Here is a 25,130-nt window from a genome sequence, read left to right on the forward strand (position 1 = left end):
ACTCTTCAGTTCCTTTGCTGAAGTGGAAGTGTTGTGTGAAACAAGTCTCTTCTATATCTATAGTCTTGTCTATTATCACCTCTTATTGGACGTAGGTCATTATAATGCCATTCTTACAGACATGGCTGGACTTTATTCATGAGTAGTAATGCATCTTATAATATTTGGTTTGGCAGAAATGAAATAAGTCAATATATACAAGACTAAAGTAAACAGAGTTTTTCTTGCATGCTTTTGATGTTCTCATTTAAATATGTTTGTTGCAAGTTTATAATTTCTAGATTTTCCCAGTAATAATAGAGGAAACTACTGAAACAGTTTGTAGTAAGAAGTTCTGCTGTCTGTTTGTATACTGTATGGTACCATGTGCAGCATATTTTCTTTAAAAGGTAATATGGCAAACCCAGTGGTGCTTATGTTTATATTATAATAAAATTAACATCTCTCTTTGAACGCAACTTGAGGCAAACTCTTTGGTTTTCTTATATGTGAAGTCTACAAAATCCCGTTGGTGGTTGCAGTAAGTTGTAGTAGCTCTTGCTCAATAAGGAGCCTGTTCCAGTGCTCAGTCACCCTCACAAGTAAAACATGTTTCTTTAGAATCAGAGAGAACGTCCTGTGTTTCAGTCTGTGCCCACTGCCTCTGGTCCTTCACTGGACACCACTGAGGAGAGCCTGGATTCATCTTCTTTACACCCTCCCTTCCAGTGTTTTTATACATTGATGAGGTCCCCTATGAGCCTTCTTGTCTCCAGGCTGAAGAGTCCCTGCTCTCTCAGCCTTTCCTCATATGGAAGATGCTCCAGTCCCTTAATCATCTTTGCTGGAGTCTCTCCAGTATATCCATTCTCTTTTGTACTGGGGAGTCCAGAACTAGATCCAGCACTGACTAAAGGAGCACCTCACTTGACTTGCTAGCAATACTTTGTCTCGTGGGGCCCAGGATACCATTCACCTTCTTTGCAGCGAGGGCTCTTTGCTGGCTCTTGTTCATTCTGGTGTCCACCAGGTTCTTTTCTGCCAAGATGCTTTCCAGCTGGGCAGCCCCACTATATACAGGCACATGAGGTTGTTCCTCCCCAGGTGCAGGACTTTGCACTTCTCCTTGTTGAACTTCATGAGGTTCCTGTCAACCCATTTCTCCTGCCTGTCATGGCCACCCTGGATGGCAGCACAACCCTTCGGCATATCAAACACTCGCATTAATGAAGGTGTTGAACCAGACTTGGATGCATTATTGACCCCTGGGGTACATTGCTGCTTACTGGAGTCTACCTAGACATCGTGCCACTGGTCACCCCACTTTGGGCGCAGCCATTCAGCCAGTTTTCAGTCCACTTCACTATCTACTCATCTAGCACCTACTTCGTAAGTTTCTTTGTGAAGGTCTTGTGGGAAACACTGTCAAAGGCCTTGCTTAAGTCAAGGTAGGCAGTATCCACTGCTCTTTCTTCATCTACAAAGCCAGTCATTTCATCATAAAATGTTATGAAATTGGTCAAGAATTACTTCCACTTGGTGAAACTATGCTAATTACTCCCAGCCGCCTTCTTGTCCTTCATATGCCTGGAAGTGGTTTTCAGGATTAGTTGTTCCATCACCTTCCCAAGGACTGAGGTGAGGCTGACTGGCATGTAGTCCTCTGGGTCTTCCTTCACACCCTTCTTGAAGATAGATATGACATTTGCTTTCTTCCAGTCCTCAGACACCTCTCCCAGTCACCATGATTGTTCAAAGACTATCAAAACTGACCTTGTGATGGCATCTGCCTGCTCTCTTAGCACTTGTGGATGCATCCCATCAGGGTCCATGGACTTTGTCAGTGTCTAGTTTGCTTCAGTATTCCCTGACCTGATCCTTTTCCACTGAGGGCACCTCTTCCTTGCTTCATCTTTTTCTTCAGTCTCTGGGAGCTGGATTCAGGGGCAGTCTTACCAGTAAAGCCTGGGGTGAAGGCAGCATTCAGTATCTCAGCATTTTCCAATTGGAAAAGAAGCTCATGAATTTCCTGACATATTATCAGTTTGTGTTCCCATAGACGATGGAATATTTTAGCGTGCTCTTTTTTAGCTCTCTGACCCTCTTGCTCCTTTCCTTTTCTAAAATCAAGTGACACAAGAATTTAGTTAAGATTGTGTAATATTTATACAACTTACACACATTTTTCAAAAATGTTTTATACTGATTTCAAATCTAACAGCTCTGAATGATGTACAAACAGAAGAAAATAGAGTTGTTTAGTGTCAGAAAAAGAAAAAAACAAATTGGTAACAGAGGCAGGAAGAGGTGAGGAAAATATATTTGTTATATTGAGAGTATTTTCGCCTCATCACTGTCTGATGATCTTACCGGATAATCAGTGTAGCAAATATTACATGCTGCTTTGTCTAGAAAATATCCTCTTGGTAGAACACCTTTCCTGTTTGGAGCACTATCCTATCTTGGAATACTTTTTTGCCTTTGGTTTGTTGTCAGGGCGGTGACTGTATAGGCATCCTCCAAATGGAAGTTGCTTGTCTACTCAGTTGGTCAAGTTCTCTCTAAAAGGCATTTCTCATGTCCCCAGATCCACCTGCATCCTCTTCAGCCTCATACTCAGGGGATGTTGTAATTCAGAAATAAAATATTTAATTACCAAAAATACCAAATTAACTAAAACATTAATTTAATGAACCTGAAGCAAATTTCCACTAGCCCTCTTTACAGGATATTTTAGCTTCAGTTAGTTGGCGTATCTCCACATAAATCAGGAAATACTTGGGGCTTGGTATTTTTGGCAGGTTGTTTTTTAGCTTTTATTGTTATGTGCCTTTCTCTGATTTTAGATTTTTATAATTTCCAAAGTCATGTTGAGTACACAGTGTGAAAGAAAATGAAAACAAAAACAAAAACACAACAGCATCTGTTGTTCCATTTACATGCATAAATAGCATATATGTTTGTGTGTGTTTTGTGTACACGTACGTAATATGGTGTGCAATGTGCTAGATTATTTGTGTCAATAAAATTTCAAGATGGAGCAGGGTAGCTTTCCTGTAGTTTTTTTCAACCACCACTTAAAAAGTTAATTGTAATAATTATACTGCAAAAGTAGAGAATTTCCTTACTTTGAGTAGCATGAATTATTACGTATCTAGTATTCAGTGCATAATAGTCACAAAACATTATTGCATTGATAAATCTGTGGTCAGTACTCTAGAACTTTGTGTCAACAAAACAACCTCATATAAATGTTGCTGTAGTCCCATAACTTTATTAAATGTTCTTGATTTATCTTCTTTATAACACTACCAATTAGTAACCATAAAGCTTACATGCCAAGTAGGTGTGTTAAACTTTACTACACATTACTTTATCATTAGCTTCTTGGATTCTTTGGATAACACTTGCCTGCAATATTTCCTTTCCCATCAGATATATCTTCTCATACAGCTGTGAGGCTCCTGTCATCTGACATTTCCCAAGCCACAATTTCCTCATCAGTTTGTGGCTAAAACCCAAATCTTGATGATCCTTTTCCATCTAGTTCAACATTGATGTTTCATCTTCTGCATTCTTTTAACCAGAAATCTCTTGCCAAAAACCTGACAAGATTGTACTGGGCGTCATCAACAGCAACATCAGGCTTGATTTCAGTGAGCAAAGATGAAACAGCTGTTTCATTGTCCAGATCAGCACTCAAGCACTCAATATTTGGTCATAATTTTTTCCAGCTTTGTCTGGCTGTGATAGCCTTGATGTTTTTCTCTATGTGACTAGTGGTGTAACTTCTTATAAGTTGCTGATCTGTTTCTTCAGTGGTTCAGAAATAGATATGCCTTCAGACAGTATTTCCATCCTGTTGTCTTTTGTACTCTCTTGCATTGTCTGTGTTCATTCTTCAGAAACACTTGCTTCACTTTGGCGAGTCCATGTTCTTCCAGTGTTACATCCAGAATTGCCAAATCGTGCCTCAACAGTTGCTATCATGGGAAAGCTGCAGATGGCTTTGCCTTATGGAAGGTTGTATCAAATAAAATGCTAAATTTTGAAAAGGAATGCTCCAATGTGCCTGACAGAAGTTTACAAAACTTCAGCCTCTCTATATGCATGTGGGAAGGATTTCTGTGGTGTAATACTTGTCTTTTCCAAACTGGTGGTTCTTTTGTTGTTGTTATGGCTAGAGGACACCAAAGTGGCACGTTACTGTATTCTAGAATGACTCCTTAGTGCTTCTGGAGACAAAGCTGATGACTGTACATTTAGGGGGCGGAAGAAAGATGAGAGTTCTGTTTGTCATTGACATTAGTATTTTCCTATTAACTTTGCCTACCACTGTATATATAAGTTGATTGTTTTCACTGGAGTAGGATTAAATAGTTGATTGTCTTTCTTATTTCAATTTACTTTTATAGTGGAAAATGGTGAAGGCGTTTGGAAGTCATTCTCCTTCAATTAAATGGTTTTTCTTTTTGTTTTGGGGTTTTGTGTGTGTGCACGTGTTGCACACTGCTTGATTGAGTGATCTGTTTTCTATTGGAGAAAATTTACAAGCACATTGCCCGCCTCACACGAATTTGTTTCCCACAGAGGTTCCTAATGCAACGTGTGAGGTTTCTCATTACCCAGCTATATGGATTACATTTTTGCTCCAATACCAACAAAATTAAATTACACAAAAATTGATTAAGATGCATGTAATCCTGATGTGTGATCCTTAGAAAAAACTTTTGTCATCTTTAAATGATAACCTTCTGCAAAACCAACTGTAGAAATACTCTGCTTTTGTCAACTGTGACACATCAACAATGTAGGCAGCAGCAAATACTACAGCAAAATGTTACCAGCCAACTGTACAGCGAAATAGAGGATCTGATTTTTTTTGTGATTCTGTCTTTTCTAGCTCATGTTAGTAAAAAAGTAACAACAAAGCCAATAGACTGTATTCATCTGTGGACCTTCAGTTCCACAACCCATGTGGATTAATACACATCACTCTTTTCTGATGTTTTACATAAGGATACAGACTTCAATGCCTTCAGTTTTGTTTAACAGTGTCGTATTTTCAGCAGTTTGTAGTTCACTGATAAGCTTGAAAGACAAAACAATTCAAGATCAGTAGTTGCCAGAATTAAATTTCATATTTAAAATGTGAGGAACAAATAAAATAATGTATAAATAACAGCGTGTCTTTTCTTTTGAAGTTTAATGAAGGTTGATAAATTTCTTAGCAAAATTTTGGGATCTCTATATCTGGCTAAAATTTTCCAGTTTCCGTTAAATATATAGATAATTATTTTGCTTTGTGGTTATCCAGGTTTATTCATGTACATTTTGATTGGTGAACAAGCATAGCATTTAAAGTTCATAAATTCTGTTCCGCTTTTTCGTTATTGTAGAGCTTTTCTTCAGACTACCAAGGCTAAAATAATTACAAATGCAAGCCTGAATGTAGTGTTTCGTAACTTGTTTTCAAAGTAAATGTGCTCCAATTATTTTTTCAAATCGCTCTCTATACATTTCAAAATATGTAGTTTAAGACATTATTCTCAAGACAGTGTCCTGATTCAATATTAATGTGTTTTGGCTTTGGGTGTTTCACAAACACTTCTATTTCTAGCAGTCTGTAGGAACTGTTCCGCTTGGTGTGCCGGTAACTCGGAAAAAAGAGGACGAAGCATCAGTTGGAAGTGCACCTTTGGCCAGGCAGCAATCAAATCAAGCCTCCGAGTACGCCAGCAGCCCTGTCAAAACCAAAACAGTAACAGGTACGGTCACTTAATGAAACCAGCCGTTCCGCCCTGCCAGTCTCCCTCAATAACCGTGCGTCCGCAATTGAACAGCATCAGCTTTCAGTTTTAAAGAAATATTCTCCCAGAAAATTACAACGTTAAAAAATTAGAAATAATCAGACTCGCAATTTTGAAGTATATGTTTAATTTTCTTCTCATTTTCATTTAGGTACTATCTTTGAGACCCTGATAGTTTCATGTAACTCATTTTCTAGAACAGGATAAAGGAGATATGCTTTCAATAGACTATCTGATAATTGCCTTGATATTTAGTATTTTAGTCCATAATTGTATTAGACTCTATACATTATGATTAATCTCTTTGGTTTCAATCGGTATTTCCACATGGCTTTGAGCCTGACATGTATAGAAGTAAAATTTTTGTATAAACAACTAAAATTAACCGTTTTCAAAATCGCTCTCCCATAGAAAATGCATTTGTTGGCACCTCTGTTTCTGCAGTTCAAGAAATTATTAAATGTGGGAATATTTCCTGTCCACTTAAGAGTGCTAATGTTAAACTTTGTTATCGCTAATCAAGATGGTATGGCTTTCTGGGATCTTTCTAGGCTATTTAATAATCCAAAGTCATCCAAAGGAGATAATCCAAAAAAATTGACTGTCCAGCTGAGACTTTTAGTAATCTTTCTGAAATACACTAAACAAATTCTCTTTTCCCTTGCATTGATGTTGATTTCCAGATGATGAAGTAATTCAAGATGTTGTCTGCTGAAACTGAGGTTACATCTTGTCCATTAGTGGGAGGGTTTAATTCTTATTTTGAGATAACAGATTTTCTGGTTTTAGCCCTTTTTTAACTGGTTAATATATGGGTTTCCATGTTATCATTGATAGTAAAATGATAAATGAAAAAGTCTTTGACATTAATCTAGGAATAGCCTTGATTTTTACCACTTATCCTTTTATTTTTACCATTCATTTATGAGCTTCCATTATTTTTGCCTGTAACGAAATGGCTGTACTAAGTATATTCTTCTTTTAACTGTATTTGTCATCTGTTCTGCTATATGAATATAATAAAAGATACAATTATTTTCTTCTTGAAGTCAGCTCTACCTGTGCCTGGCAACGAAGCACAAAGTTGTAATTCAGTAGAGAAACTTCCATAATTTTGAATATTTGTCATTTGAATCCAGCTATTTGCATCAATAGTTGATAGATTAGTTTGTGTTAATTGCCGATTTATAAAAATACACATGTAGTCTGCAGAAGTAGCTTTGTACTTGAGTTTTGAAAATTAGTGTCCTAGTCTGGTACCTGCTAAGCCTTGTAGCTAGTTTTGATTTTCAGCCTTTGTTATTCTTCACCTTGAGTATTATCTTTTCGGCAGCAATGATCACACCAGAATAGTCTGCTATTTTAAAAGATGTTATTGTTCAAAATCTGGAAATGCCATGAATGTAACTTTTGCTTTTGTTTTGGGTTTTGTGCATGAGTGCAGAAATGACAAAACAAAATTGTTAGTAACATCCTAAAAGCCAAGATAGTATTTCTGTGCATCTCAACTTCTTCCACTTTTTAATTTAAAGTCAGTGTCAAGGTGTGTTTGAAATTACTTAGTACAGCATACATTGGTGCAAAAATGAAAAGTTCCTTTTCAGGTTTCATTTATATTAGCTACTACTTACTTTACTCATTCAGTTTATCAAGTAAGCTTAACCTTATGTTGTGGGGTTTTTTGTGTGATTAAGCAGATGTTAGGCTTCTCTATAAAACAATTTAGTAGCATAGAGTTTGATATTAATAAATGAAAGGTGATAGTACCAATTCTCTCAAGAGACAATCCTGAATAAGGGTTTTATTTTTTTAATGAAAGCAGTCTTTTAAAAAAGAGATTACTAAGTTAGGTTTCGTTTATTCTCAACTATTAATTTGTTGAAAAAAGTTACTATTTTTTTTAAGTGAAGCTACATACATATAGCAGAGGGCCTGTTTTGTCTGTTTTTAGTATGTAGTGTGCCCAACACTGCTAGTTTGAAGGCAAGCAAGCGTCTATATCTTTGTTATACTCTGGAGATAAAATACCAGGTGTAGTATAGTTGGAAGTATTTGAGATTTACATGTGAAAGTGGGGAATAAAAATATAAAATGAATACCAAAGAGCAAAAGCCTTGTATGCTAAGGAAATTAACTCAAGGGATGATATCTGTCTGCGTCAGTAGACCACGGAGATTTCCTTTAATGAAAGGAGAGCCATGTCGCACTGCAGTGCCCTGCAGGCTTGTTCTCTGTACAGCTCCTGAAACTTCAGGTGATGGTAAAAGCTTTTCCTGTAGAGTTCATCTTGCGCCCTGTTTGTCAGAACTGGCTTTGCACGGGAAGATTCAGGGGGCAGTAAAAACTTAATAGATACGTTGTGTCACAAAAAAAGTCTCTGCTTTGATTGCAAAGCCACGAGTTACAGTGGTTAGAAAAAGTTGGAGGGGTGCAAGTGGGAAAGATGAGATCTCATTCTCAGAAGTTTTGGTGGATCCTTCCTTTCACAATTCATTTCTTTACAGGTATATAATGTGCTGGAATATGCTGAATGAGCGTCTAGTTTAATAAACTGAAAATAGCATCTGTGATTCTTCTCCTTTCTGATTTTTCTGGGTCACTCACTTTCACAGTTTTTTACTTTTATTTCCTTTCTTTTAATTTCACCTACCTTCTCTCTGAGTGTTCTTTCATTATTTGTCCCACCTTTTAAAACCAGGAATAACACACTGATTATAGATCTAGGACCTATAATGCTACCTACCTATGCTACAAAAGCAGTTTAGGTAAAAGGGCCAATAATCCTTGTAAGCCTTTTATTTCTTAATCGTCAAGTCTCTAGATACAGATGCCATGTCAGAAAGCTGAGATTTCTACATTGAGAGCAAGCACATATGCATAGTCTTTGCAGATTGAGTTTGTATTTTAAAATCATGCTATTCAGGTGGTGATTTTGAATTTACTCTTTTCAAGTCTATCATCTCAGCAGTCACTCCCTGGAGAACTGCTGGAAACCAACTCTCTGTAATAAATGAAAGCAGTTTGTAATCACAGCTGTTAAATGATTTAAAGCATTGATCTTGAGTTCAGTTTATTAGTTAATGGCTGCTGAGGCCTTGCCAAGAATGAAGCATGGGAAAAGAGTAAAACTACTATTTATATGGTATCTGTCTGTGGAAATCCAAAGTTTCTGTTCTTAAGTCTCAAATTGTAGTTATTTATAAATCACCCTAACCACAGCGGCTTCAAAAACAGAGTAAGATAATAGAATATGTGGTTTAAATTTTGTATGATGTGGCTATGAACAAACAAGGTGATAAAGAGAGAATATTTTTTTTAAAAAGTACCTCAGTTCCTTCATCCACCCACTTATCTTCCCATTCACAGCAATTCAGCAGTTCCCTGTTAGTTCAATCAAAAGTGATTTGCAGACCTGTAGCCAGGCATGCAAGTGTAGCTCTTACGTCTGGGTAGTGGGAAAATGATTGCTATATGTGTGTATAAATATGGAATATTATACATATATAGCATGTGCAGCATACCTATACAGAAAGATATTTTGGACTGCAGGAGATGGATAGGACAGTCTTTGAAAGCTGTCCAGTGCACACCATTTAATTATGATTAAATGTTAATTTTCACACATTCAAGATGTTTGTTTTCATGTATTGAAGAAGGGTGCTCATTCATGACTAAAATAACTTGTAAATTTGATTTGTATTAAGTTCCTAAATGATTATAGTTATTTTCACTTTGTTTGAAAAACATAAAAACATTTGCCATGCTTAAAGATGTAATTGATCATGCTTGGGTTTTGTTTGTTGGTCGTTTTGTTTGTTTTTCTTTTTTCTGTCTCCTAGTGTGGTCTTTTTGTAGCTGTTACACTGAAATTTGATTTCACCAACATCTACTGTAACATCCAACCTTTAGCAATGCTTGAAAGTAACCATGATATTCCAGATGCAAATTTGATACTCTCTTGCGAGGTGTAACCCAGTGACTATGACATTTAATTTTTCGTAACAGTAGAAATGTAGCCTCACAAATTCTCTTTAGTATGAGGACTGCTTTTAATGAAAGAAGCTGCTTTAGAGAGGCTGAAAAGGTTACTAATTTTTTTCTTGCTCAGAATTCTGAAACTTTACTTTTCTTATAGCCACAAGATAGGTGTGTAAGTGGAATTTAATGTGTCATCTAAGAAAACATGAACCTTTCAGCTGAAGTAGGCCCCACAGCCTCTTACAAAGGCACCTGAAAACTAAATGCCCTATCCCATAACTGAAAGTGCAGTTGTCCCATAATTTTCCAGATCCTTGTGTGCCTCAATCAGCTATTTTGTCGTGGTATGTGGGCTGACTGAATTTCAGCCCTGTCCTGAGTGTACATCAGGGCAATATGACAGCAGGCAAGTGGTTTTCATCACTAGGCCTGGTGCCTGTGACCAGAGATTGCTCCATTTTGTTGTCTGGTGGACGGATTGCAAGCGCATTTTCAAAAGAGAATTAAACGGTGGGTTTTGGACAACTTTTTTCTGTAGGCCAGGTTGGTCACAGGTCAGAGTGTACACTGGTTATTAAATTCCACTGCAATTTCAGTATTACTGTGGAGTGTCATTCCCAAGTTCAAAGCTGACAAAAATAATCCAGCATTGTTTCATTCTGCAGGAAGCGTATCTGTGGCGTGTAAGAGTATGTGTGCATCAAGAGAGAGACAGGACATGAAATCATTCCAGTATGGAAAAATCTCGTACTTGTGCTTCTCGAACACTGATATTTTGTTCTGTGGAACTACTGTTCTTACAGACAAATAATCAAAGAGTTTTAAAATTTTGTAAATGCTAAGTTACACCTAGTCTACCATTGGTTTGTATTTCAAGCACATGGAGAATAGCTTCTGTCCTTCTTTTGGCTAGGAGACAACCAGTTCTCCTTTCCGTACGTTTTCTTTTCAGTTAAATTTCTTCTAAGTAACTGCACTTCCTGAAGTTGACTACATTTTTTCAGTCACTGTCTGCTCCTAGAATTGATAACTCCCGATGTTTACAGTTGTTACTAAGGTAACAGTAGGAATGGCATGCAGAAAGGCCCATGTTTAAACTTATCCCTATAGAAACCAAGGTCACTGCTAAATCTGTGTTCCATAAACGAAAGGGCATAAAAGGGTCACACCTGCGAGGAGAAGAGGACAGAACAGTGACCAAAAACTGACTGACAAAGTATTCCATCCTGTACATGTCATATTCAGTTTAAAGATGAGGGAATGTGGGGGTCTCTCTCTTTTCCTCTATGGCCAGTGTCTATGAGACACTCTGCCCATTCTTCTGCCCTTATCCTTATCCTTGTGTTTCTGGATCCAGTTCCCGTCTGCTGCTGAGTCCGGACCGGGACTCCCCAGCCCCTGCCCTGCAGTGTGTGTGGTGTGTGTCACCGTGGGTGCGATTTCGTCATCCTAATGGGGGAGATCGATGTTGTTGGTTTTAGATATATTTCGTTATTTCTGTTAGTAGTAGTAGTATTAGTAATTGTATTAATCCTATTTTTTATATATATATCTCTCTATATATATTTTTTAATTTTTAAATTAAAGCTATTTTAATTTTTCAACCCATAAGTCTCTTTTCTCCTTTCCGCTCTGGAGAGGGAAAGGATTAGAAGAGAGTGTCTGTTGTCTGTTTAATTGCCAGCCCAGCCTGACAGTGTCATAACAAGAAAGTTCAAAAACCTGTCCCAGATGGCCTTTGTATTCTCTATTCTGTATAAATTGTCTGATTTCTAATAAGCACAGAACTCCTGTCGCCAATTTCTACCTTCTTTCCCCTGCTTACTTACTTTCTCAGAGTTTGTAGAAACGTAGTATTTTTGAAATATTCATCCTGTCAAAATTTGATTTATATTGACCAGCAAATGTAAAAGGAATTAGAAGATGAGCAAATGAGTTGCACATATATGCATAGAGTATAGGATTGTATAAGTTTTCTTTCCATAGGAAACCAGGCAAGGAAAGATCTCCACCTTTCCTTTCAATCACTTCCTAACATTTGATAGTGTAGATGCACGCTGGTCATTAGATTCTTATTATAACTGGAGCTTCTTGGTTGTTATGAGAAGTGTTAGTAATTTAACGTTGAAAGCTTTTATGAAGTCAGGCCACACCTGGAAAACCGTGTCCAGTTTTGATCCCCGCCATATAAAAAAGATGTGGACAGGCTGGAGGGGTGTCGAGAGAAGGGCCACAAAGATGATCCAAGGGCTGGGAAGCCACCATATGAGGAAAGGCTGAGAGAACTGGGCTTGTGCAGCCTTGAGAAAAGAAGGCTTAGTGTAGACCTCCTCGCTGTGTTCCAGTATTTAAAGGGTGGCTGCAAAGAAGATGGAGACTCCCTTTTGAGAAGGAGTCACGTGGAAAAGATGAGGGGCAATGGGTACAAGTGACTTCTGGGCAGATTCCAACTTGACACAAGAAGGAAATTTTTCGTTATGAGAATGATCAGCTCTTGGAATAATCTCCCCAGGGAAGTGGTGGATTCCCCAGCACTGGACACTTTTAAAATTTGGCTGGACAGGGTGCTGGGCCATCATGTCTAGACCGTGCTTTTGCCAAGGAAGTTTGGACCAGATGATCCTCGAGGTCCATTCCAACCTGGTGTTCTATGATTCTATGAAGTAATTCTTAAAATTCCTTCAAGATACACACAAGACACTTCTGAACCACTATTACATACTTTTCCATAAAAGTGAAAGAAAGAGGAAGCTTTAAATGTAGTCATGTCTATATTTTATTTAGACCAGCTGATTCAGGGGTACTGTTTTTTATGAAGTTTCATTTTAAGTTAATAAACTTTCTCTTGAGTACATTGTGTCAGACTATGACCTATGCTTAGCAAAACTGGATGCAATTACAGATTTTTTTTCCCTGAAGTACAACTAGGATGCTGAATTAGATTCTTGCTAAAATGAGCTGTTGGAATGCAAAAAAAACTGGCAAATGTGAAAGAAGTCTGGCTGGTGAGAAATCAATGGATTATCTGAAGTATTTGAATTAGTAGGTCACTTTTTCTGCTCAATGAACTGAATGATTATCGTTTATTCATGCCTGCTATAAAAAGTATGACTGATTTATTTGGTAAGATGAATGAAATTAAATAGATGCTAAATAGGCAAAGTAAAGTGTAGGAATTTAAATCTGGTGCACATTAGGTAGGGTGCCTGAAAATACTAGGATCTTTATATTTTTATAAATGGGATTTAGTTCTTGGAAGGATTATTTAAAAGAAAGGTCTCCAGACACAGATGATTTATAGTAACTTTTAAATGGCTGGACAGTCACATAACTATATGGAAAATTAATTCTTGTGAATTTTCATAGTTAGTAAAATGTTTGACTTTTGTATTATCATGGCATGATTTCTTTAATTCAGTGTGTGGATTTCAAAGATATTAATAACACAAAACCAATGTGGTTTGTCCAACGCTTTCTGTATGGAGAAATTGAAAGTTGAGAGAGAACGGGTGCTTATTTTTAGATTACATTTAAAAGACTGAGGAACTTCCAGTGTCTTTTTAAAAAGGCAAAATCTGGGCAGAATTCCTCCTGCATTTTCTAGTAAAGTTCCTGCAAATCCAGGGCTGAAATTCTTACTTCATAGTATAAAATTTATTTGAAATGGTAAGCAATATTCAGATAAATTCAAACATGGACTTTAGATATGAGTGCACATATAACACATTTTTGTAATTAGTAATGTAGTAGCTCAGTTTTGCCTGTGAAAGGCTGTTAGTGATGTGTATGAAAGTGTCAGTCCTTTTTAAATTTTTGTTCCCAGAACTAAATAGTTGGTTTTTTTTTTTTTCCAGAAATAGTTCAGCAATCATTAAGAATTTGGTGGGAGAAAATGCTGACCAGTGCTTTCATTTATCTCTGTGTATGGACATAGGTGTTTAGTTCTGTTCCCTTGCAGATAAAAGAATATGTAGAGTTATGAGGAAAATTGGAATGCAAACCTAAGGATAAAGAAGCTTTTATAACAAGTTTCACTGAATTTTTATTTTTTCACAATGATATACATAAAACTGAAAAATTGCTGGCTTACAGAAAAGGCCAAATAGGTTTTGAAGTAGATGATTGTGGGTTTTTTTTTTGTAAGGGGTTGAGGTGGTTTTTGTTTTGTTTTACATATGAAGAAACTAATTTTTTGTAAAAAAAATCTGTAGGCCACTTGGAATTTTTCAGAGTTGTTTGAAGTTTCAGTTTTCTCCTCCACTGCATTTTAATCTCATTTCTAATCCCTTAGAGCCCTTGATCAGTTCTTTACTGGCTCGCGTTTGTCGCAAACACCCTTGTATTTTTATTTCTGATAAAAAGCTGTATCTAGCGCATGAAAAGGTGAATAGATATTAAGAAATCCCGATGAGTTCTTTGACATTATGGAGACTACTTCTGATTTTATCAGAGGAAAAATAGTTCCAGAAAGAGCCATGCAGTAACTCTTTCCTTTGATTTCTTTCTTTGTTAAAATACTGTTAATGTTCCTGTGTTTTCCCGTCATGCCTTTTAGTAACTCTGATTAGTTTGCAGTATCTTTTTTCTCAGCTTACCTCAGTTCTGCTGTGTGAGAAGCCGTGTGACGGGTGATGTGATGTGGGAAGGAAAGCTCGCCCAGCTTCTTGCAGGTCACATGGCAGATGCATTTTGAGTACGGTCATATGATGGAATGGTGGAGAGACTGTCCTACTGCAGGCTGCTGCTTGGGTGTTTCTCTACAAACTGTGTCTTTGAGTGGGAGCTCTCTGAGCTTTTGGGGGTCACAGAAGGTTTGCCTGCAGCACAATGACCTTTTCCACCCAGATATAAGCTGCTGCCCTCTTGATGCACGATGTGTCCGAGGCACACAGTGCGCTGGGAGAAAGGAGTTGTCTTGTGCCAGAGGGATGAGCTATCATAGATCTATACCACAGACAAATTAGGAATAAGGTATTAGCATTGTATTTTACCTCCCTTGAGTTCAATGGCTAGCCCTAAGGAGAGAGGGGGAACTGAGAGCACCAGGCCAGTGGTGATTACCATCATTCCTCAGCCCACTAGTAGAAAATATCTGATCTGTGGTCTTTTCTGCTTTGGTTTATTTGAGGAAATGTCCATTTACACCAAATCTTTGCACTTCAAAAGTTCTATTTCAGCATTTGTGTTCCTTGTGTCACTGAATATTAATAGCACAGAGTAGCACCATTTTCCCTGAAGATCTTTATATGGATCGGGCTTCTAAAGCTCCCAGTTCCAAGTAGGCTAAAAATCACAAAGAAGGAGGCATATGTCTATATAAAGACACCTCTGTCTCGAATGTGTACGTTTAAGTCTTGCTTAGTGGCATCTTCTAAAAAGAAAGTACATTTATGACTGATTTTCAGGATTGTGACTTGGAACTGCCTCAACACTTTAACCATAAGTTGTGAAATGAATTATGAAAACTTCTGGTTCTGGTAGCTCAATCGTTATTGATCTGATCTGTCCTTTTCAAAAAGTCTGTTTGTTACCAGCATGTGTTCTCAACTTGATGGTGAGAGTGACAGCCTCTGAGTGTTTGATAGTTGATTGAAATAGTTGTGGTGTATATTTTTACAAAAATACCAATTACACAATATGAGTCTAGAAGATGAGAGAAGGAACACTTTCTGTTTCTGTACACTGGTTTTATTAAAAATGCGACTCTTACAACCTGAAGCCATTCTCCTGTTTTTGTTGTTTGGGTTTTTTTTTTTTTCTCTCGTTAGTTTGTGTTTCATACATATAATATTTTCTATCCAGCTATTGCTGACTGGCTCCTGGCGTCAAGACAAGGCTGATTACAGTGCCAGGAAATGTTCCTAGGTTTTCAGTTCAGTAGTAGCTGAGTAGCAGCATAATTGTTTTAGGAGATTAACCTTCATACCGAGACAGATGGAGCTGATCCAGTCTACACGTCTACAATTGAGGACTAGCCAAACACACATGATAGCCACACCAGCCTCTGAGCAACTGTCATCTGCTGCTGGCCTTGCCTGATTGGGAATTAAACATTGTTCTGGCCCAGCATCCCCTCAGACAAAGCTCTGGGACTTAGCGGTGCAGGAAAGAAATGAACACACAACTTCTTTTCTTTTCAGGTGTTACTTCTGTGCTTGCTTCTTCTTTCCACTCTGAAGCATCTGTTATTACTTCTCTGTTTTCTGTGATTTCTGGTTGAATGGTTCCTTACCTGTTTGTTTGGGTTTTGAGGTTTTCATTTTTTTGGTCTCTTGGTTCAGTATGGGGGATTACAGTGAAGCTGTTGTCTGTTGTGGATATCCCTGGCATTTGAATCAGCTTTGCAGATTTGAATTACACGTCTATGAAGAGAAACAACTGGTGCTTTGGTCAGCTCATTTTATTTTTAATTTAGGCGTAGTCATTAATGGCATTAGAAAGTTGGTTTCCCTAACTGAGAGAGAATTAGTGGAGTATGTTTCCAAACAAACAAAGCATGGGAGACTGCAACAAAACCCAGCTTGAGATCCCACGCACAAAGAATGCACTTGCTCAGTGACATAGGGTGTTTTACGTTCTAAAATGTACTTTCATCCTGACCTGAACCATTCCTGTCTGAAATTTCCAGAGTCTCACCCACACTTGTATTCTGGAGTTCTGTGCTCCAATAACTCTTTTTATTTTAATATTTCTTGATACTCAAGCCGTTACTAATTCTTACCTTGTAATATGTGTAGTGTAGGGCCTGACTCCACAGAGAAGATGGTGTGAACTGAGGTAGAGTAAGAAGTTAAAGCAGAACAGCTATTCCTCACTCAATGTCTTTAACTTTATCCATTCATAATGTGAATGGATGCTCACTGCATGGCATAAAAGTGTCCACATGAGAAAATATTATGAAATAGCTATTACACGCTGCTTCTCCATATGAACTATTTCCTTGCAGCACAGCAGACAACAAAGAGCCCTGAAATGTCATGCTTTTTACAGTCTCATGATCCAATTTTCATTCTTTGTCATTCTAATAGATCCATAACTGGAGCCAGGAATATCTGAGAGGACCAATTATACTGCAGCTATAAAAAGTCTTTCTTTTGACCACCTCCCTTTTTGAATATTTCGATTCCCCATCTAGTTTAATAAAGCTAATGCTTCTCTTTCTTTACAGATAATTTAAAATACTGTTTGTTGAAAGATATTTTTCTGGACTATTAATCTAGTCTTTTCTGGCCCTGATGGGAAAAATGTCACAAATTAATTCCTCAAGTGGCATTAACATTGCATGTTTTTGGCAGAAATTCACCTCTCAGATGTTCCATTTTTAATTCCTTGCATGTTTCCTTGCATGATCAAAACTGGCTGAAGATCCAGTGGTGCATATCGAAGGGGATATCAAAGGGGATACTTTTGCTCACCTGAGTTCAGTTGATTGCATAACTTTAAGACTTTTTCTGTAGTTTGTATGCCACAGATTTCTTATAGCTTTATAATAGGGAGACATAAATTGTCGCACTTGTGCTGATTTCAATTTAGTTCAAAATGAAGCTATGAAGACTTCATAATTTATTCCTGCAGTTTGTCAGCTCAACATCATGTAGACCAAAGCTGGAAATGTTAAAGAAGCTGACAATACTTCAGAGGGTATCCCAAAACATAAGAAGGAGGATATTCTGTAGGAGATGACAGGAAGAACTGTGTATTACACATAGAGTCTTTAATGAACTTGTAGTTACTACTCAGTCTCACTAGTCCTCTTTTGAGGTTCTACTATGCTCACATTCAGTTAAATGCTTCTGATATCTAAAATCTTTCCATATTCATATTAGTAAATAATTAACAATTTAAGTGATTTTCTCCTTTTACTAGAAAACATTGGATTTTGCTGAAATATTTTATACTTTTACCTTTCAGCTTGGCAAAGTAAGAAAATGGTTTAATTTTTATGCCTTTTTTTGGAAGCATACTCACGTTTTTGTTAAGTGATTTTTTTAAAGAAAACAAATCGAAGACTGTCATTTAATATGGGCTGTCTTTCCTTTCTTACAATGACTTTAGACAATTAAAACCCTTTTTAGATTACACTGGCAGCGATGCATGTGAAAGCCTCTTTGATTGCTATTCTGTCACCAAATAGGTTATCACACCTTGAAAACTGTCTTAATCTGCTTAGGTCAAGCATTCTTCATAATATTTTATTAGCAGTTTACGTTTAAAGAATTTAAGCATTTCATTGCGTTTCTCACCAGGCTGAACTGATACAGTTGCATTGCCAAGTTTCAAACTAGTAATAAACACCCAGTGAGAGAAAAATCTCTTTTAGAATTTCAGATAAGTAATCTTTTTCTTTGGTACCCGCAAGTACATAACTTAGTTATATATCTTTGTGTAACTGAGTTTTGTTGTTCGCATTAGAGTCTCGTCCTTTGTCACTTCCTGTGAAAACCATGCTGAACTCATCTGAAAGCAGCAGAAGTCCTGAGGAAAGAATGAAGGAGTTTATTGGAATTGTGTGGAATGCAGTTAAGCGCCTTACACTTCAGGTAAGATGAAAAGGAAGTGGAAAAAAACCTGTCTTTCCAAAGTTTATGATACTTTTTATGCATCCTAGTGCTTTTTATTAGAGGGTTTTTAAAGGAGCTCCCGAGTTTTATTGTCTTATTTCAGTAGTTTCAAAGTCCTAGAGAATGAAAAATAAAATATAGATTTTTGGTAACTTAAGGAAAGAATGCTTTGGTTTCAGAATATTAGTTTTCGCAATACTTTTTTATATCTGAGGGGAAGATCCTTTAAAAAATTATAGGAAGAAAAAATGCTTGTCGCACTTTTCTGTATTATAAACATGGCTGTACACCTTTTTATCGATATTTAGATTTGCAAAATACCTTCCTTTCTAAAAGTAATTGAGGAAAGCGTGTATGCTGAATATTTTCTTGGGGGGTGTGATAGAGTATGACATATTGTAGCCGTCATGGCTCAGCCACTCACTTGTCTACCTTTTCGTAAAGGACAAGTAGGTGACCACTTGGATTAAACCCAGACTGCTCTAGGTTGTGATCGCTGATCAATCAGTAAAAGCAGAGATTTCATGTAGCAGTACATCTGCATGCTATACACAAAAAAGGCCATCTTAGAAGTCCAGTGTTACCATGGCTTAGAAAGGCTAGAATTAGGACTTTGTTCTTCCAAGTATGTATCAAGTGCCTGCTTAGAATTATTATAATCTGTGCCTTTTGAACAGTATATTCTGAGAGATTGCTATTTTATGGTACACTAGAATATACTACCCTGTTTCCCTGAAAAATAAGACCTAGAATGTTTTTTTTCAAGATTGTTGAGGATGCTTTAAATATAAGCCCTACTGCAAAAATAAACCCTAGTTACAGATCATTTAAAAAGTCAATTTAAATAGTGTCTGGGCAGCTGTACATGTAAAAAAGTAATAAGTTTTGCAGCAAAAATTTCTGTAAGACCCTGTCTTATTTTTAGGGAAACAGGGTATCAAAACAAGTTCTGTGTAAAAACAAAACCTACAAAAATAAACAACAACAGAACCAAAACAACCAAAAACCCCAAAACAAACAAACAAATGCAAACAAACAAAAAAAAACCCACAATGTAACTACGTCTGACAGAAAGTAAGTGTTGAATTACCTGCTCCTTTTTTCTACCCAGAAATACATTTATATACAGGCTCATACCAGGACCTGTGTCTGTTTTACTTCTCTTTCATGCAAAAAGTACTTTTGGTTCGAAATATTATAAAGTTTGAAAGCTTAAGTTTTGCCTGAGCAAGAACTTCAGACTTATGACTTGATGGCAGAACACACCGAAGTTGAGGAGATGCTTTCTATTAACTATATTTAGTTTTCAGGCAGCTCTTTCATCATTGTTTTATAAGTATTTTGCTTGTTTTCCTTTCTTAATGTTGTCACCACTGGAGATTAGAATGGCTAGATAGGGATAGTCAGGAGAGAGAATTCGTAAGCTGTTTGAAGGAAGCAGTGTATTTTTGTTGTGTGTCTGGGTGGTACATAGCACAATGACACTCCCTATATAAATGAGCCTTACCCTTTGAGTCATAATAAAAATAATAATAAAGAGGATGATGAAGAGCTAAATTTTGTATGAATGGGGGAAAATTGAGTCAGATAAGATATTCTGCGAGTACGTTTTTCAAAGCGTGCTTTGTTACATGAGCAACCAGCAAAGCAAATTTCTTTGAAGAATGGTTACGATACTGACAGCTAAAAGTGAAGTTTACCTGTTACCAAATAGGAAAACAAAACAAAAACAAAGGCTGTGTTCAAATGACTGTATTTTTGTGGAAAAGAACACTGGTGACTGTGTCACAGAGACACCCCAAAAATCAATTTAAGCAGGCAACAAGCTCCAAACAGACTTTATTCTAGCCAGAATAGTTTAGCCAAGAAACCAGCTAGAAACAGGGTTATTTAGCAATCCAACAACATAAAACACAGGTTCAGATACCAGTTGAGGATATATTATTGTATGACCACATGAGGATAATTATTATCCATAGCATGCACACATTCGCTCCCCAAACCCAGAGCTAGAGGCCTCTTTGACTCACAGGGACTCAGCAGAAAGTAATCCAGTGCCTGGGGTGGGCAAGGGCTGCCCCAAGGAGGTATCCAGGGGGAAAATCACTTGCCACAGAGGAGGCGAGGGCAGTCATTCTGGGAGGTCTCCTTAGGTGACGTCCCCAACCCAGCTGTGTCTGTGAGGATGAACACAGCGTCATCAGATGCCCCATTGAAGGCTCCGGTGTCATTGGGGTGTGTACAACTGCCACCCAGTGATAGGCACATGTTTTCTCAGAAAGTGATTTTTTAAATGTATCGCTGCTCTGACATAACACGCTCACAGATTAGAGCTAATACTGGCAGAGGATATTTTTGTATTAGATACTCCTTCTGGTGTTTGAGGTTCTACATTTATTTACTCTTTACAGTTTTTATAAGTTTAGTTTTTATCTGTGTTGAAATTAAATGGCCCTGTGAGTTCATACAACAGCTTACACACTTTTGAGGTGTTTCCTCCTTTTGCTTTGATCATACTCGAAGTATATGCCAGTCTCTGGGCAGAAGGACATTATGTGTTACCAGTGAAAAGTTTCAACAGACTCCAAGGAAACACCACAGGAAAAGTCCAAGAACTGCTTTCAAACAAATATGCAGTAGTTCTTAGTGAAATATGGAGGATTTATAGATATGCTTGCTGCTCCTTTTGTTATTGCTAGTAGTCCCTATGTCTGTTTTGGTTAAATAAGTTTTTCAGGACACAAATGCATATGCATAGCTTTTTACTTCAATACCAGCCTAAATGGGAAAGCTGAAATGTGTGCAGGGCGATGTATAGAGGATTGGAAGATGAGGGTTATGACTCTGTTATTCAGTTCAAGTACTGTATGATATATTTATTTTATTAAACATAATACACATTTTATTAAACACAGAAGTATATTTATATGTTAAATTCCTACAGATTTTCTGTGTTTTATTATCATTTGGCATGAAAAAGGCAAATTTCTAGAATATTTTGTCTGGTTAAATGCTGGAGAACTTAGTCTCCAAAGTTTTTGCTAAAACTATTTTCTTGTTCCTGGATCTTTTATTAACACAATTGTAGAACAGAAAAGTCTGTAGTTGTCATCAGATAAAACAGAACTTCATAACTTAAAATCATCAAAGGATTATTCTTTTAGTGGAAGTTTGAGTAAGTAAATGTGTTTGGAACCAAAGTAACTGGAAAGTTTATTTTGGATTCAAAGCTGGTACTTGCTTAGCCATAGCCCTGGCTTGCTCGTGATAGAATAGTGCATGAAGATTTTGTGCATTGGAGTTGTGGTCAGATCTTAGTCTTTAAGTGAAAAGACTTTATACTTAACTATAAAAAGTTGGTTTTGTTATTTAGTTGTTGTAGGATTTTATGTGCAGCCTTGAAGCCTTTTTGGCAGTTACACTGTGTGGGAGGGTCATACGCACTTTTCATATATTCTTTGTACTAATAGTTGCTAAAATTGTGCAGCAGTGTAAATACAATTATTTTTAATAGGTTGTTAGTGCTGTATTCCAGTGAGAATAGTGAAGGATCTGTATTAAAAGCAAATTAATTAATGAGTAATGTTGCAATGAATGCCAACCAAACTAGAGTGTAATTATTACATATAAAACTTAGCCAGATATTCTACTTGCCTTTAAATATCCCTGAAATTATTTGAAAAAATTAGTCTGTTTCCTGAAATTATTGAAAATAATATTTTCTTTAAAGCATGTAACTGGTACAAAATTTTAGTCAAAGTGAACGTTGACTGGAAGAACAGAAGTGTAAGGATGAGAGTTGCTGTTCTTTGCACAATGGCCCTTTGTTCATGGGCAGAAGAGATTCTGTGACTTGTGGCAGCAGTTACAGGAGATGGGATGGTTTCTTAAGTTGGTTACTTAGCACAAGCTGACAAAAAATGAAATTTTCTGTAACTGAATAAAAACTTTTTAAAACCAAGCTTTCTTAGAAAAGGAATACTGTGTAGTGCTAAGACATTGTGCTTTAAGCGATAGATGAAAATGCAGCTGGTCCATATTGTATTCACTTGTATATACAGGTAGCACGTGCTCCTAGTTCTCTTACGTGCTCTGCTTTCCATTTATACCCTTTTTACAGTCTGTCTAACTACAAAACATGAATTTCTGGCCTGCCTTTTTAAATTTTAACAAACAGTGTGTGTTTGGCTCAATTGCAAATGGTCTAATTGGGTAGAGCTCATTGGGATGTCAAAGGCCTTGTAATAACAACTGCACCAGAACCCCTGAATGAGTTGTGCAACAGTGATGCTTTGCAGCTTTGGGAGTCATTGCGAGTTTATATTCTGTATCTGAAACTCCCAGAAAAACGTATTAGCCTTTTTTGATGGGAGCATCTGATGGATGATGATTAATGTGGAGAGATGTCACTTCCCAGAAGACACCTTTATGTGTGTGTCACCTTGTGGGTCATCCTCAGTGCCTCTAATTGGTTTATATAGCTATAAAATGTGGGAATGGAATCTACTTATGGTATCACTGTCATGAAAGGCTGTAAAGACTCAGGTACAACCTGTCCCTCTTTTTGGCATTTGTGCAGGATAAATATGGCATGTCACTTGTTTTGTTTCACTCCCTTCCACACACCATCCTCAGTTAGGAAGACCTAATTCTTCTGCAGTATATATTTCATGGTTTTCTCTATCGAGCAACACTCTCTTTTTACAATTATAAGATTAATTATAACATGGATATAGTAATTATAATATGAATTAAAATAATACATTTATTCCAGTAGCTTAATACTTTCCTTTTTATATAACAGAGATCTCAAAGTCATTGCACTTTTTTTAGACTTACACGTTAGTAAAAGCTTAGAGCAATATGCTTTGCGTAACTTTTAAAAAGTAGACGGGAAAATCCTGCTTATTTCATTGGTTTGTTGTTAGCGTACACTACTTAGGATGTATAGGCCTTGACATAATAGAAATGAAAATAGGGGGTGATTCTGTTTCAAGAATTTGTAATAATTCCTCCTCTTTAACACATGAATGTGTTCAGTATTGGCAAAAGAACACGTTGCTACCAAAACTGAAATAAGATCCTTGAAACAGAAAGGATGTTGCCATGGAAAAATGAAGTAACACTCAGTGCAGCTGCGAAGCATTAATGAATAGGATATTTTTTTAAAAGATCATTTGTGTTTGGTGTGGCTTGGAGGGTCCCAACCAGATGGTTTCCATGAACAGGATCTGACCCCCAGCTTGAGGACTTCTTACTGGCAGATTACTTCATTTTCTTTCCCTTGGATTGTCAGATCCTTACATTAATGCAAGATTTACTGCTGCAGATTTATATTCAGTTACATAAATCAGTCACATTTTACATTGAATTCACAATTTTAGATGCACAGTTTAACACTTATTTAAAAAGTGTAATAAGATTTATATGATAGCTTTAATATATACTATTGATGTAGTTTAATATTAATATATTTGGATTACATATATTTTAAGCACCTTCTGATTGGTGAAGCAATCTGTAGCACACATTCTCGCTTTTGTCCAATGTATAATGCCATCATTTTAGGTGCACTCTTCCATTTCTTCACTGGAACTTGTTATTAGACAGATCTCCAGATTCTGTCAAACAAATGTATGGAGATTCCATTGAAGTTGATGGGTGTGTGTAAGTAGAATCTACCCCTGAAAAGTTCAACAGATGCAATTCAATTTTGTACTTATTGGGCCCTTGTGCATCAAAGTTGGCAATTTCTTATGTAATTATAATTATTGCATAATTTGCCCGAAAACGTGGGATTTTGCCTTATGTTTGTTGTGTTGGTCTTTGAAATCCTGCAATGGTGTTTTGCAAAATTCATTTATTCATATAAAGCTTGAAATGAAACACAAGTAAGCAAACCATATCTGTAAGCAAACCTGCACTATTACACCTGGAGGGCCTGATGCCATCATGTAAACCCCACCAAAATTCATGGTCCAGCTCCCATTCAGTTGTTTGAAAATGAATGGCAAAGTGATGCCCACATGAGCAAGAGTTTCCCTCAGGCCTCTGAAGGAATAAAACTGTTGTAATTTCACTTCAATATTCTTGACACAACAAAGAAAATAAAACAAATTATCTGAATAACTTGTCTTCAGTACAGAGCTGTACTGAACTGTAAATTAAGTGTAAAAACTCTACTGGGCATTGTCATCTCTTCACAAGAGTACTTCATAATACATCTCCTGTAGATCCTGCTGCTGGTAATGTGATAAACTATAATATCTCTCCAAGTTGGTGGAATTTTTGGATTATTATTACCACATGGTTTGTATAACCAGACAGCATTTGATGTTAATCATCATGGATATATATATATGAAGAATGGATGATTTGTTATAAACTGTTTACTCAGCAAATGCACTGATAAAACAAAAGTTATACTGATTGTAAGTTCTTTTGTCATCCATTTATCATTATCCCAAAATAGCTTGACCTGCAACCTCTTACTAATAGACCAGAAAACCGTCTAATGTGTCACTGTAACAATCTTTCCAAATTGACACAATGACTAATTTACCAGATTGAAAAAAAAAAAAATCCAAATCTATTACATCTGTAACAATACACCATTGCTTTTCATCCAGTATAAATAAAGTACACTCTGCAACCTTGGATCAATAAACTACTTATCAAAGATGTAATTAACTTAATTGTACAACTCAAACAGTTCTGAAACTAGAAACAAACAGAGACTTCATGTAACAATGTATTTATTTTTGCAAAATTCTACTTATATTTTTCTGCAGTGAATTCTTGT

At 36.8% G+C, this 25,130-nt stretch overlaps 1 protein-coding gene across 8 annotated transcripts in view; it reads left to right on the forward strand.

The window, feature by feature from the left end:
* Positions 1-25,130, forward strand: part of VPS13B (vacuolar protein sorting 13 homolog B) — a 449,295-nt gene that overhangs the window by 200,575 nt on the left and 223,590 nt on the right. For 6 of the 8 annotated variants that reach the window (XM_065054087.1, XM_065054081.1, XM_065054085.1 and 3 more), the window contains 2 exons: positions 5,600-5,747; positions 18,180-18,307. In XM_065054087.1, coding sequence (XP_064910159.1) covers positions 5,600-5,747; positions 18,180-18,307 — 276 coding nt within the window. The remainder of the gene's footprint in view (positions 1-5,599; positions 5,748-18,179; positions 18,308-25,130) is intronic. The other 2 variants (XM_065054083.1, XM_065054086.1) reach the window with 1 other exon arrangement.

Source organism: Columba livia, chromosome 2 (assembly GCF_036013475.1).
Source record: "Columba livia isolate bColLiv1 breed racing homer chromosome 2, bColLiv1.pat.W.v2, whole genome shotgun sequence".
Lineage (NCBI taxonomy): Eukaryota > Metazoa > Chordata > Aves > Columbiformes > Columbidae > Columba > Columba livia.